This window comes from Coffea arabica, chromosome 10e, assembly GCF_036785885.1.
Source record: "Coffea arabica cultivar ET-39 chromosome 10e, Coffea Arabica ET-39 HiFi, whole genome shotgun sequence".
NCBI classification, from domain to species: Eukaryota; Viridiplantae; Streptophyta; class Magnoliopsida; order Gentianales; family Rubiaceae; genus Coffea; species Coffea arabica.
The window spans coordinates 20,221,441-20,236,705 of record NC_092328.1 but is presented as its reverse complement, the minus strand read 5'-3'; the positions used below and the strand labels follow the sequence as shown (position 1 = coordinate 20,236,705).

Genomic DNA, 15,265 nt, shown 5'->3' with positions numbered 1-15,265 from the left:
CTACAAGGTAATTTGACTTTTTTTTATCATCATAAATATTTTAGAAAATCTTAAAGTGGAAAGTATGGCACCTTTAATGGAATGGAGGGAGTAATACGTATGAATAAAAATCTATGGCCCATTATACTGAATACTTTCAACCATTTTGTTTTGTTTTTTTTTGGGTACAAATGATAATAATATTAAAAATCTATTAGTAAGAGTTTACATACAGAGGCAGCTAAAGGCCCCCAAAATCCATAGATAGTGAAAAATGGGTTTACATGGAAAAGACAAAAAACCTTTATTAGTTTCAACATCTATTTTTGCAAAAAAGTCAGCGCGTTGGTTTGCTTCCTGGTAGATGTGTCTATTAGAGGTGCCTTTGTGTCACGGGTTGCTCAATTTCCTATAAGTCAACACGCTGTGCGGTACTAGCGATCGTTCAACATTTAAACTATGGACAGTTAGTTAGGTTAGCCTAAACACTAAGTGCGCGGAAATGTGCGGAAACTAGAGTCGTGAGCAAAGAAAGAAAGTATCGGAGGCAAAGGAAAGTTTGTATTACACTTGTGAACACTTACACAAGGTGGCAAGTCAAGAAACTATACAACTCTCTAGAGAATTCTAGAGACTTGCACAGAGTGTAGGTACTTTTTTTGTGTAGGCCCTCGATCTAGTACCTACACAAAAAAAGTACCTACACTCTGTGCAAGTCTCTAAAATTCTCTAGAGAGTTGTATAGGTTCTTGACTTGCTTATAAATAGGGTAAAACCCCTCATTTGTAACCAACCATATGTAAGTGTTCACAAGTGTAATACAAACTTTCCTTTGCCTCCGATACTTTCTTTCTTTGCTCACGACTCTAGTTTCCGCACATTTTCGCGCACTTAATGTTTAGGTTGAATTAGCTAACCGTTCATAATTTAAATTTTGAACGATCGCTAGTATCGTACGTTGTGCTGACTTATAAGAAATTAAACAACCCGTAACACTTGAAAGCTGTCCAAGAGGGCCTGCAATCAGAAATTACAGCGGAAAGGTTGTGATTTTGAGAAGTGATGATTAATGATCAAATTCACAATTACTTCGGCATCCAACTCAATTTGTAGGTGGGTGACAGTTGAGTGATTTACTAAATAGCCCATCTCTTTCAATCATTTTATACGTGACTTGTTTTGCAAATGACTTTCTTGGCCTGATTTGCTAAATTAAGCCCATCTCTTTCAATCATTTTGTACGTTACTTGTTTTGCAAATGATTTTCTTAGCCTGATTTATTCCAGGTCTACCATTGGGATTTGATTGTTTTTTTTTTTTTTTTGGTTATGAATAATTTTGAATGCCAAAAAAGGTCCGACTTTTAGTGCTGTCTTTTTCATGGACATGATTATTGCACTTTTACTCTCAAACATCTAGAACTTTGTTCCAACTAGTTAACTACGTTGTGTATCACTCCTTGATTAAAACAAAATATGTGGAATCCCAAATTTGCAAAGATATTATACAATTTCAGCAAGGGTTATTGTAGTAAGCCCCTAAACATAATCATTTAAGCACTTTGCCTTTCAAATTTACCGCAAAAAGTAACTGCTTGATAAATGGCGAAGTATTCTAAAGTTAGCAATTGCATTCTATTAGTACTCTTTGTAATAAGCTCCCAAGGAACTTTTATAGTGAATTTATCTCTGAATTCATTTTAAAAATTTTGTTTTTCTTTTTTCCTTTTCTCTCTCTCTCTCTCTCTCTCTCTCTCTCTCTCTCTCTCGTAATATCCTTATTGTTCTCCATTCTCTCTTACCATTAATAAAAATTATATTATTGTTTTTAAATGAGTAATCACAAATTTTATTGTTATGCATTTGTTTAAATAATATAATTTCTAAATGAAAGATGCTTTGTAAGACAAGTAAGATATAATTTATCATATTGTAAAGTTTAGTTTCCTTAACTTTCTTTGGCTTATTCTTTAATTTTGTGGGATGTTGATTATTTGTTAATTTTCATCATGAAATAATTTATCATAAACTCCAACACTAATTTGTTGTAGGATGCAGTTGGTTTGTTGCTTGCATTACAAAGTATACATAATCTAGAAATAAAAAATGTTTCTATATGAACATAAAACTTGGAGCTTGTGATTAGTTAATTATTAATAGTGATACAAAAGAAATAAAAGAGAAAAATGAGAGGAACAAAGAAAAATAAAATAGTTAAAACACTGGGGTAAATTACCTATAAAATTCTTTAATGGGCACTGTGTAACTAAGTTCCTAGTTTTGGTGGTAAATTGCAAACTAATGTTTTCCTATGGATGAAAGTAAGGGTCGTTTTGAAAATTTGGCTATTATTTAATGGTCAAGCTTGATTTTAATCGACAAAATGAGTCAAGTACTAAAAAGATTACTTAAGTGGGCAAAGTGATTTTGGAAATGTTAGGGAGCTTACTGCAATTAACTTTTTTAACAATTTGCTTTAAAAATCTTTTTTGGACGCATCAATGACACTAATAAAGGAAACTATAAATATCGGGCCCATGCCCACTTCTCAATTCACTCACCCCACATTCCCCTGCGAAATATATAACCACGCAAATTTCAACCACAGAAAATGGAAAAAAAAAACTAAAAAATTAAAATGAAAAGGAAAAGGTAAGTAATGGAATAAACTCCATAACTGATGTTTGGTTCACTGGTATGGGAATTGAAATTTTGGAATGATTTCTAAAAATTTGGCATCTCTCCATTCCCTAGTAAAAGGGTGGGTTTTGTCCAAAACCCAAGTGTGATTCCAAAATCTTATAATTACATAATATTTAGTATAATTAATATTTATATTTATTATATATTTATATTTATATTTATATTATTACATATACATATATATAATATATTACAATTATAATATTTTATTATAATATTAGTATATTATATAAATATATATTATAAGTATTTAGTTAAATATAATTATATTTATATAATATAAATTTATTAATATTATATAATAATATATTTATAATATATGTATATTTATAAATGTATATTATATGTGCATATAATTATAATATATACATGTATATAATATTAATAAATTATATAATTATAATTATATTTATTATTTTAAATATAATAATATATAATAATAACTATATTTAATATTAATATGCATTATATTTATATAAAATATTAGTAAAATTAATAATTATATATTATATATTTATATTATAACATTTGTATAATTATAATTAATTATATATTTAATATTTAATTTAATTAGTTACAAACTTATAATAATGATATTATTATATTATATAATTATATATTATAATTATTTAGTTAAATATAATTATACCTATATAATATTTATTATAAATTTATTAATATTATATAATAATATATTTATAATATATATGTATATTTATAAATGTATATTATATGTGCATATAATTTTAATATATACATGTATGTAATATTAATAAGTTATATAATTATAATAATTATTATTATTTTAAATATAATAATATATAATAATAACTATATTTAATATGTAATATATATTATATTTATATAAAATAGTAGTATAATTAATATTTGTATATATTATATAATTATAATTATATATTTATATTATAAAATTTGTATATTTATATTTAATTATATATATAATATTTAATTTATTTAGTTACAAACTTATAATAATAATATTATTAGTTATATGTATTATATAATGTATATTAATTTATGTAATATAATTAATATTATCAATTATACTAATAATTATACATGTTTACTAATAGAAATTATTAATTAGTTAGACTAAATTTACTAATACATTTATACTAATATATTTAATTAGTGAAAATTTCTTAAATCCCATTTACAAAGAGCCAATAACTATCATTTACTATGTGGTTTATAATATATTTATTATATTCTATTTCGAAAGAGTCGATGAGCCAAACATCAACTATAGTAATGATACACATTCCAGGTACTTGAACCAAACAAATGTATTGGAATGAATGACCTCATTTCAAACCCAAGATATCCGATTCCGAATCCGAATCCGATTCCGATGTGCGAACCAAATGCCACCTAAATGTGACCGACATACTCGAAAAGAATCTTCCTTTGCTAACAAATCAAACCACATTTAAGTGAGGGGAAAGAGTTCCAATGGTTCTCCAACTCTTTTTCAAGTAAGGTTTTAGCCCTCCAATAATTAACGATAAAGGTTTGGCCCTCAATCTAATAAAATAGCATATTTGTGGCTCTTCTATCAAATCCAGCGGTTAAAATTGACAGGAAGCATCATCTCGTGAGACGCACGACCAAATATCAAGGGTATTATAGTCTCTAAAGAAGAACACAAATTCTGCCAAATAGAAGAAGAACACAAATTCTGCCAAATTGCTAGTTATTCGGGAACTCCTGGGATGGCATATATCTTGCCCAACCTCTCCCCGACAATCATCCAATCCAAGGAAAAATCACTCCACCCCTCCTCCTCCTCTCCTCCACCTCCTCTCCTCCACCTCCTCCTCCTCCTCCTCTGCTTCTACCCCCACTGCCTCATAGGCAGGCCTCCCCTCTTTCTGTTCCCACCAGGCAGCAGCGTCACCTCTGCCCCCACCTACTCCTCCACCACCACACCACCTATGCCACCGCCAGTGACGAACCTCCGAACAGGTTACAGTTTCCTACAGATAAATCTCTGACACTGCAGGTAACAGATGCACATTACGATATTAGAAGCGGAGCTGAAGTAAAGAATTGGGGATGGGCTGGACGAATGTGGGCCATCTCTCTGGAAAAATGATACTACAACAAAATACACATAATATGATAGTTCATAAATTAATAGGGGAAAAAAAAAACTCGTCACACACTGCCAGTCAATTCAACCACGGCCTCCTGCACTATCTCGTCCAGTAACTTGTTCAATTTCCTTTCCTAGATTGTCCATTTCTAATCTCAAGTGATCCAGCCACCCCTTGCCCACCACCTCCTTCCTCACCACCCTCTCCGCCACCACGCTGTTATTGTCCACACAATCAACGGTAACACACCTCCGATGCCGGCAATTAGCACTTTCGCTGCAACATCGGAATTGAGTAGTCTGATTTTTTTGCACTAGGGTTTTGGAGCAAAAGGAGTGGAAATTGTTGGAGCGAAAATCAGTGGTGAAAGTGTTTTTACTCTGTCCTGGGAAAGAGACTATCATGCCCTTGATATTTGATCGCGTGTCTGACGAAATGATACTTCCCATCAATTTTAACTGTTGGATTTGACAGAAGGGCTACAAATATGTTATTTTATTAGATCGAGGGTCAAAACTTTATCATTAATTTTTGGAGGGCTAAAACTTTATCTGGGAAAGAGTTGGAGGGTCATTGGGACTCTTTTCCCTTTAAATAATATGTACTGTTCATTAAAATTTTAAGCTTGATTTAAACTTGACTCAATTAGTGTAATATTTAAATTTACATCCAAAAAATAAAAATTCAATAAACTTCATGCGTTGCAAAGGAATCAATCACACATGAAGATAGTTAGTTAAAATTTCATGTTTAGTTTAGTCTTAACTCATTTAGCTTTGAACTCTATCTGTAAATAACTTCAAGCTACAAACTCTGTAAATAAATTACTTGAATTAAGAAACAATTTCCATAGCATTAAAATAAACAAAGAAATTTAAACATTTAAATATTCAACTTAATTAGATTCATCAGAACTGCCCATACATGCTCCACAGTAAGGCCAAAATATGGTAAAAATTTGAGTAGATCCGATCTAAGGTTCCACTTGTAGACCAAGTCGTCAAGAATTTGCCAACATCACCTGCTGCTGAATTCAAAACTCCTCATCATAACCGTTAACTCCGTGCCTGGCCCTCAAATCTTTTTCTTATCTTTTTTTTTTTTTTTTTTTTTTATAGTTTTTTTCCTTTGTACAAATCAGAGCGAACATATCTTTCTATTTTCTTCCACATAATACTCCGTCGAACCATTCTAGTAAGATCTACACATCCCCCAATCTTCATGTTTGTTCTTCTTCTAAATTTATTTAGCTTTGTTCTCTAATTATGTGTGTTGGGTTTTCTTTAAAATTTATGATTTTTTTTTTTTAAGAAAAAAGTTTTATGAGCTTCACTTAACATAACAGGCTACAGATATCTTTATAACGATTTGGAGGTGGGGGAAAATTTCCTTTAATTTAGTGGAGAGAATGAGGTTTTGAGGCTTGAAAGGAGGAAGAAAAGGGTCATGCAAATCATTGTGGATCCCTCTTGGCAGATATCCTCCTCTTGGCAGGCACTGCCGCTACTTCCTCAATAGCAAGGGGTACTAGACGGTGATGGTGGTGAAGGAGGAAAGCAAAGGAGGTAAGGTAGCAATTGCTGTTAAGGGTTTAATCTAATAGAGTGGTGGAAGGATATCATAAACTGCAAAATGGAGTCTTAATGGGTCCAGGTGTTGGCGGCGGAGGCCGTATCAATGGAACACCGGCTGGTGGTAGCAGGCTGAAAGGGTTGATTTAGGGTTAGCGTCGTGTGAGTTAGGAAGAAACGAAGAGAAGAGATGATTATTTGCTGAGAATTCTGGTTTCTCAATGTTTAGCACAAATTCTCCATCAATCGGTCTAGCTGTGGGGTCACAGACCGGGTCTATCCAAGTTTTTGCTGTAAAACGAGCACACGAGGGGTTGGTCAAGATAAACTAACTTATCTGGAAAAGACAAACTAAACTTATCTGAAAGTGGAGTCTCTGAAGAAAAGAAAAAGAAAAACATGATCCTAAAACCACCCCAGCACTTCCACTGTTGAATCTTGATGCTTTCAAGATTGATTTGTGTATAACACCGCTGCTAAGATAGATAGACAGATACGTAGGCGAAGAAGAGAGAATGCTGACGATGGTTCAATCTACCATCTCCTCACCCTTGCAGCATTTACCACCAATTCTAACCGCAACCCACAAATGTAACAGTAATTTTCAGCTCTCAGCTTCAGTTCCTCAGTGGCCATGTACAAATACAACTCTCAATGTCAGATTGAAACCTCCAAAGAAGCTCCTCTCTTTTCAGGTTATTAAACACTCCTTTATTTGGATCTTAGGTTTGTATATACTTTTTTTTTTTTTATTTACTTCGTTCTTTACTTCGGGCTGATTTTGTATATGTAGCCTTGAATTTGTTGGTAATGATTTTCCTATTTTCTATAGTTTCATTAATAAGATTAATGCTTTCTTCTGGATAGTGGGTTGTTTTACTTTTCTATTTGAGTGCCAAATTCATGCAATTTCTGAATTTTATGGTGATTTTTTATTTTTTGACACAGAAGTTACACTTGGTGGAGTTATCTTAGATATTAAATTTTTTGCATGCATCAATTCCTGCTCCATTGGTTTCAAGAATTTAGTAATTAATTACTAGAGCATTGGATTTTGGCTCTTAGTCTTAGGTAGAATGCACCAGAACCTTTATCTTCTTGTATATTCTGAATGGGAGATTGGAGACCAAATGTATCCGATTTTTAGTAATCTTCATATATGGTGTAATTAGCTATTGTTAGAAATGGCTAGACGAAGTCTTAAAAGTACGTTTTTCAAGTCAGTTAATTGGTGTGCGATGCTTGCTATTAAGAGCCTATATTTGTACTTGTATGTCTGAAGTGATGAAAGCCACACAATTAGTTTTGGTTGGCAAACGATCAAGTTATACAAAATGGAACACGCTTTTGCAGTTCTGTTCATTTTTATCATTTTGAGTTGGAAGTTCTATGGTGTATAGTTTATGTACTTGACTGTGATATATTCAGCAGTCCAAGCAAATTGCATGCTGCCTAATTGATTACAAACAGAGCTCAAAAAATTTCTGACTTATGCCGTGGGAGACAGATCTCTTATGAATAATGTTCCTTGTAAATTTAATTTGTGCCAAATGTGAAAACCCCCCGCCTCCCCTTCCTTACTAGTTTTTTTTTTTTTTGTGTGGGGGGGGGGGGTGGTGGGGGTTGCGGAGGGAGGGAGGGGTGTGGGTGTGTGCTTGCTTTGCAGGAACTAATGGTTCATAGTGTAGTCATGCCTGTTTGTAAAACAGCTTCTGAGTTTCTCTATCATTTTGATGGCCACAGATACTCGGAAGGGAAGTGAGCAGCTTTTCATTCTTGCCATTACAAAGACTAGATGGTAGCTCCTTTTTTCCTATCTCATAACTTATTTCAGAGTATATCTGTTATTATGACACACTTTCCAATCATAAAGCAAAATATGCAAGGGGCATTGTGCATTGGCAGAATGATAAGAAACTTCCAACCATATTTTGGTTCAGATCTCGCTTGTCAACCTATGCACTTGACAGTGCCATTCTGAGACTGGGGCTTAAATTACTTTTGGAGCCTTCCTCTGAACATTTTACTATTGAATATCTGTGTTAATGCAATCATGGACTAGATGTTTGGGTTAGAATTGTTTAAACATAAATTCACTTTCCACTTATGTTATATGGTTAGTACCAAACAGGCGTTAATTTTGGCAAGAAGACTCTAAGGAATAAGACCTTTTCTTGTTGCTCCGCAAATTGCTGCAATTTTTCCAATATAAGAGTCATTGCAGACAGTTTGTCTGACACGTAAAGTTTTCTGGACCTGAAGATGCTAACTCCATATTGCCAGCACCAAGTCATCTAGTCAAACCTGGCTGAAGTTTTAGGTTACTGGCATTACGCTTATTAAGAAATAAGAGAAGCGAAGAGTACTTTAGAGGATTATTGAGGGTAGCAGATACATAGGAGAAAAGTGTTAATGTTTACTTTGTTATCTAACCCATTGAAGAGTGCATAAAACATCCGTATTGCAATAAACCTAGTTATAGTAAATGTGAAAAGTTAACAGACTAGTTTTGTGTTCTTTATTCTTCTTCATCTACGTTTGGTTCTTATTAAATGGATTATTTAACTAATTTTAAAACAAATATAATGCTCGTCAAACCTGAGATCAAGATTTCCTTGAAACACAGTGATCATAAGCATTGATAGTCTGATATTTTTTGAAAGATTGATGATTTCTTCCATAAATTGAAGCTTGATTTCTTCCATAAATGGAAGCTCTACTGTTATCTTTCATTTTTTCAATGTAACATAAATTAAAGTACGCACCTCTCAGTATTCAGTGAAAATCCGCATGTCATTCGGCACTGAAAACAAAAGTAATAATGCTGAGGACAAAAGGAGCTCTGGATTTCCTTGAAACACGGCGAGCATAAGCATCAATATCATGAGATTTTCTCTTTTGAAAGATTGATAATTTATTACATAAATTGAAGCTTACTATATTATCTTCCAGTGGTTTTATCTCAATATAAGGTAAGTTAAAGTTCTCACCTCTCAGTATCCAATGGAAATGCTCATGTCAGTCACCATTGGAAAAAACTAAGAATATGAGAAAAAGGTGCTCTAGAATATATCGTGATGCTCAAGATGAATGTCTAAAGAATGATGAGCAGACATGCCAGTGTAAGGTGGAGAATATTGTGGACATTTGCTCTGAATTATGAAAATAAGTGACATCAAACATGACCTTTTCCATTTTTAACTGGCTCATACTTTTTGAGTTTAAACAACTCCAAGGTTTTATTCCCTTTTGGTATCTGTTTAAACATTAACAGTTATTGATCTATGCTTTGAACTAATAAATTGCACACTTGAGTTGGAATTCCCTCTATAGAGAATTGAAGCCTATTTACCTCTCTTTGGATTGTAATTTCCATGGAAATGTCAACTTTAATTGTCAGTCCAACTGTTGGCACAGAAATCAATAATTGAACTGAAGCATAGTTAAAAGGGAATAGCTAATGGTAAATTTCCAATATACAGTTGATGTCTTGTCATTGTTTTAGGTCATTCCCTTTGGACTTGACTACAATTTACTCTGGAAGAGAGTAGACTCTAATCACCATCGATTTGTCAGGGTATCAGTTGTAGGAAACAGGCTTATAATTCAGTTCTTGTACTTTAGTAAGCAGTTAATATTTAAGCAAGGATTCTTAGACAATAAGCAATTACTCTTTGCAAGGATTGGTTTGTGTTTATTAGTTTGAGAGGCTACAGGTAGGTAGGTATACAAGTTAGTGTAACACATATTTGTAAGGAGAATCTTATACATGGAGAGGACTAAGATTCATGCTCTTGGAATCTGGAAATCAGAAGCACGTCCTTGGTAGATGAACTGAGTTATAAACCTTGAAACTTCAAATCATCTTTCTTACTAAAAGCTATTACAGATTTGATATGTGGCTGAAGAATGAATAAAAACATCATGGTCGTTTTTCGAGAAAATTCAACAATGGCAACTTTAACTAGCAGTAGAAGAAGCCTTACCAGGCTATTGCAAAAATTGAGACTATTTTTTTCTAATAATCACCATGCATCTCCATTTGGATATTTTCCTTGAGGCTTCTTGAAGTAAGTTTACAATAGTTGCTAGTAGACAATGACGTTTGATGCTCTATTGGTAAAAATTGTTAATCTCTTGAGGCAGTTGAAGTTTCCTCTATCGTACTCAAAAAAAATTTTCTTTTTACTTCCATGTTTTCTGTTTCCCTATTGATGTATCGAGTCAGTTGTCTAGTAAAGAAGTTATCTATCTGCCACGTTTATCTTGCTGCAGAATTCTCAAGTTACCTACCACATAGTGAAGATTTAACTATTGTGGATAGAAAACCAATTTACACAGCGGAGCTCTCTTATGGAGCAATATCATGGTTCGTGTCTGAACAAGCTGCATTGGCAAGTGAAAATGTCAGAATGAATGCAGTTTTTGAGATTGGGGAATTGTTTGAATTAGGAATTCAGCTCACCTACTTGCTTCTGCTACTGGTGTTGATTGGGGTTGGAAGCTTTTTCGTAATCCGTCAAGTACTTGTCCGAAGAGAGCTTGATCTTTCTGCAAAAGAATTGCAAGTAAGCAGTTTTAATAGATCTTTTTAAGCTTGTTATCTCAAACTTTAGTATGCAAGATGTCTTGGAGGAATAACTTCAGAGAAATTTGTCAAACATGTAGCAGTCATTATCCAACAAGGAAATCCCCTCCAATTATATCTTCTATATAACTATGAGTGATGGGTAAACACCATTTCGTAAAGTCTGTTTCCATAGGATTCAAGGTTTGTTGTTAATTAAACTGTGTAAGAGGCCTTTGAACTCTATCCCTATCTAATACTAAAGAAATCTGCATTTGTCAAAACTAAAGAAATTAAGTAAACCTCCATCTAATGAATGCTTGATTTAGTAAAGTAGATAAGAGTAAGCTAGTTAACCAGATGATGGTATATCGGATCCAATAAGTATCTGAAGACTATATGATACATTGATTTCAGCATAGAGTGTTCATGTCAAGAAATTTCAATCTGAGTTCAATTGCAATACTAAAAGGGAAATGATAAGTGATCCTAATTTTGCATAGACAAAATAGAATAACATTGAAAAATGGAATAAAACTATGAGATATCCCAGAGACTAAAGGTAGTTGTGTTGTGCTATACGGCTTGAACAAATATCTCTGCAGAAAAAAGTTAAATTATGTGAATACTGTGAAATATGTTTATCGAAATTTTTTTAGTTGAATTGAATTAATGCTTCAATCCTAAAGAAAAAGATAAATGCCACTTCAATCCCTGTCAACCAGTAAAGATGGTTTTTGTGGAAAGTGATACATGCTGGACAAAGTCAGTAGGCTCCTTCGCCATGGATTGAACCTTTTCTTCAATTGCTGACTTGTGTAGTGTTCTACAGCAGCTAGTTTCTATTTCACTCAATATACTACACTTTTTTTTAATCCATATACAGCTGGTTTCTAATGCTAGAATGCTTATTACTCTGACAAATCTTTTTAATCCATTGACTGTTAGCCCTATGGTGTCCATTGGTGTTGAATTACCAGTTAACCTAAAAGCTTAAAATGTTAGGAAGGAGTGTAATTTCCAGGACCAAATGCTTAAATCATATAGTCTAGGTTACCAGCTAGGTTCTTGTCAATGAACCAATTATTTGGAATAGGTGGTTCTGCGAACTTTACCTAAAAACTTTGCATACTTTGACAACATCTTGAGGTGTCACGAAATCTAAAAGCTCAAGCTAATAGAGGGGAGACTAAATCATAATCGCATCTAACACTTCCACAATCCATTTGTTGATTGTGTCTTTTCTCAACTGGCATATCTTGTTATTTTGAACTCACTGCACTGATTTCTTGGTTATTTTCCCTAACCTGTCAACTAATGAAATACTTAAATACTTAATTCAATCTTACTCTGCATAACTTAAAAATTTTTCTTGATATAGTTTAAATTCACTTTGATATAGTCTAAATACAATTTGCAATTCACTAATTGTGCCGTCCAGTGGTACACTATGGATAATTATAGGAACTCTTCCCCTTTTTACCTCTCTCTCTCTCTCTCATGCTAGTTTATAAATTTCAGGAACAGGTTAGAAGTGGAGATGCTAGTGCAACGGAGTTTTTTGAACTTGGAGCAGTGATGCTGAGAAGAAAATTTTATCCAGCAGCTACTAAGTACCTGCTTCAGGCAATTGAGAGATGGGATGGTGACGATCAGGATCTTGCTCAAGTAAGATAAGTTCTTTTAGTTTCCAGTTTTCCAAGAATACATAACTGCTTTTCCAACATTTCCATAACCAACTGGTTGAAACTTTTTGGTCCCTCATCTTAAGAGATCAGTGTTACTATTTCTGTGTTAATTCCATCTTAAAATTCCACTGTTTGTTGCACAATAAGCAATGAGTGATAGTCAGATAATGTTCCCCATCGTCCCCAAGAAAAGTTTCCAGTATGAAGAGATTAACAAAAAGAGGTTGAATCTACAGATAAACAATTCAAAAGGGTCACCCAAAAAAAAAATTTATGGCTGAGACAGCTAGTTTAATGTGAAAGACCCTAGTTTGACTAATTTAATTACTTTGTTCATGTCTGAAACAGCTAAACTAATAATTTAGGACTGGCTTCAGAAAGTGAAAAGTGCTGTAAACTTTTGTGGAATCGAAGTAGCTGATAAATAGATGAGACTATTACCAGCACATTCTAGTACCTCATATCACTGGTCTTGGATACATTTCAATAGATTTTGTATTAGAATTTTGTAACTGGTCATTGTAGCAAGAATATGAAATGATCCTAATTGGTGGAGGTCGCTGACTAATTTAAGATGGACAATTGTTGAGGCATTACAGGATTTTAATTCCATTTCTCCTTATTATCATTGTTAAAATTTAGTTTCTTGTGACTTGGTTTTTCATAGCTTACCTCTGTTTGTCGAGATTTTAGAAAATCCTTCAGGATCTTTCCTTAATCTTTTCATCTGAGGTTGACATTTAGTCATCCTAAATTGCTTGTGCTGTAACTATAAGGGCATTATCCTCCATGTGAAAGTAAATGTGGAAATGCCTTGATTTGATAAAATTGACTGATTAAACTAAAATTAGAAAATGAAATCAAATTCATGTACTGTTCATGACTTCTCATGAACATTCTCTCGCATGCTTTCATAATTATTCTTTTTTCCCCCAACTTTTAACAGGTTTATAACGCCCTTGGTGTTAGTTACATCCGTGATGAAAAATTAGAGAAGGGAATAGCCCAGTTTGAAAATGCTGTAAAACTTCAACCAGGCTATGTCACTGCCTGGAACAACCTTGGTGATGCCTATGAGAAGAAGAAAGACTTCAAGTCTGCCCTTAAAGCATATGAAGAAGTTCTCCTTTTTGATCCTAACAACAAAATTGCACGTCCTAAGCGAGATGCCTTGAAGGAAAAAGTGAAAGTGTACAAAGGAGTTCCTGTGAAATCCAAGAAGAGTTGATTATTATTATGTTCATCCTTAGGAACTTTGTCGTTATTTGTCTGAACTTTACCGGTTTAATAGTTGCTCCAGCCAAAATTTTGAAACATTAATAGCTGGATTTTCAAAACAGATCCTATGCCGTGGTATCAACTATCAATGAACCATGATGAGTTTAATTGTCCTTGAGGTATGATCTTGAATGAGCCATCTTGCTCTACTGAGGGTTTACGGAAAAGATGAGTACATTGTTCGTCTTATCACAGATTGACATGTGTGCAATTCATTGGCAATTGATCAGCTATTAATCGAGCTACAGCACATTATCCTACGAAAAGAAGTAAGATTATCATATCAGGCTTACAAGTTTACAAAAATTGTTAAAATTAGGTTTAGCATAGGGCCTACCAAGTAAAACTCTGAAATTTATTTTCCCCTCTTCTCTACTGCATTTTAGAGTTGTTCAACTCAAGGCGGAGGTTGAACCCTTGTATATTCTCATCGGTAAATCTTTGCTTAATACCTGCAAACTTTTTTATCTGTTTCATAATCTTTGTTAGGTGTCAAAACTGAAAGCCTAGGCATTGAATATGCTCTTGAAGTGCAATTGCAAATGAAATTCTCAACTTCAATTTCTTTTGTACCTCGCTATCAGTCTTTCTTATCAAGCAAATGGAATTCTCAATTTCAATTTCTTTCGGACCACGCTTTCAATCTTTCTTATCAAGCATGAGGAACTAAATGCCAGATGTTACAAGACGATGGGCTTCAAACGAAAAATCTGATTGGTAATATCTTGAATGTCGGTTTAGTTTATACACAGCAAAAGGGGAAGAAGAATTGTTTGAATAAAGTGATTTATTTAGTTGAGGCATGATGGATGAATACTCAAAATGACTCCCTTCAAATGGCTTTACTCCCAAATGACTCCCTTCAAATGGCTTAACTCCAAGCCTGAACTGCGTAGTGAAGGATGTACACCAGAAACTTTTTTCTTTTTTTTTTTTGGTTCTTGACAAACAGAAAGCATAGGAAAGAAGAAAAAGGAGGTGGAGAATGTGTGACAAGCCTTCACTTATTGATGGGATCATTTTGATCCCTTATTGATCAAGCAGGGTCATACTAAGACTGAGACAGTTAATGCAACATGATCTTAACTCCACTGACTATTTTAATTCCACTGACTACCTATTTTGTAATGAGAAGCAGCTTTCGTGCTTTGTTTATATTTTAGAAAAGTAATTTTTCAGGTAAATACTCATGTCTTAGCTGAAATTTGTCATAGCATTTGTACCTGGATGCAGCAGTGATAAGAAGCAGTTGAACAAAGAGTTACTTGGGTTGACTGGGCAAAGATTTGTGACACTTACCGATTACCATTAGCCATTGCCATGGATCCAATTACGATTCCAAAACTGCCAGTTATAATTCTTT

The 15,265-nt window shown here is 33.5% G+C and overlaps 1 protein-coding gene across 1 annotated transcript; it reads left to right on the top strand.

The window, feature by feature from the left end:
- The first annotated feature begins 6,196 nt into the window (after nt 1-6,196).
- On the top strand, nt 6,197-14,020 carry LOC113712486 (tetratricopeptide repeat domain-containing protein PYG7, chloroplastic). The gene is made up of 5 exons (XM_027235940.2): nt 6,197-7,064; nt 8,113-8,167; nt 10,645-10,937; nt 12,458-12,604; nt 13,571-14,020. Exons 1-5 carry the CDS (start codon nt 6,885-6,887, stop codon nt 13,850-13,852), a joined length of 957 nt encoding a protein of 318 aa, XP_027091741.2. The 5' UTR covers nt 6,197-6,884; the 3' UTR covers nt 13,853-14,020.
- The last annotated feature ends 1,245 nt before the right edge of the window (nt 14,021-15,265 follow it).

Excerpts from the sequence above, each read along its gene's own strand:
- LOC113712486 (XM_027235940.2), top strand. The coding sequence starts at position 6,885 with ATGCTGACGATGGTTCAATCTACCATCTCCTCACCCTTGCAGCATTTA. Across the intron at positions 8,168-10,644 it reads GCCATTACAAAGACTAGATG|AATTCTCAAGTTACCTACCA; the intron begins GTAGCTCCTTTT and ends ATCTTGCTGCAG. Across the intron at positions 12,605-13,570 it reads ACGATCAGGATCTTGCTCAA|GTTTATAACGCCCTTGGTGT; the intron begins GTAAGATAAGTT and ends AACTTTTAACAG.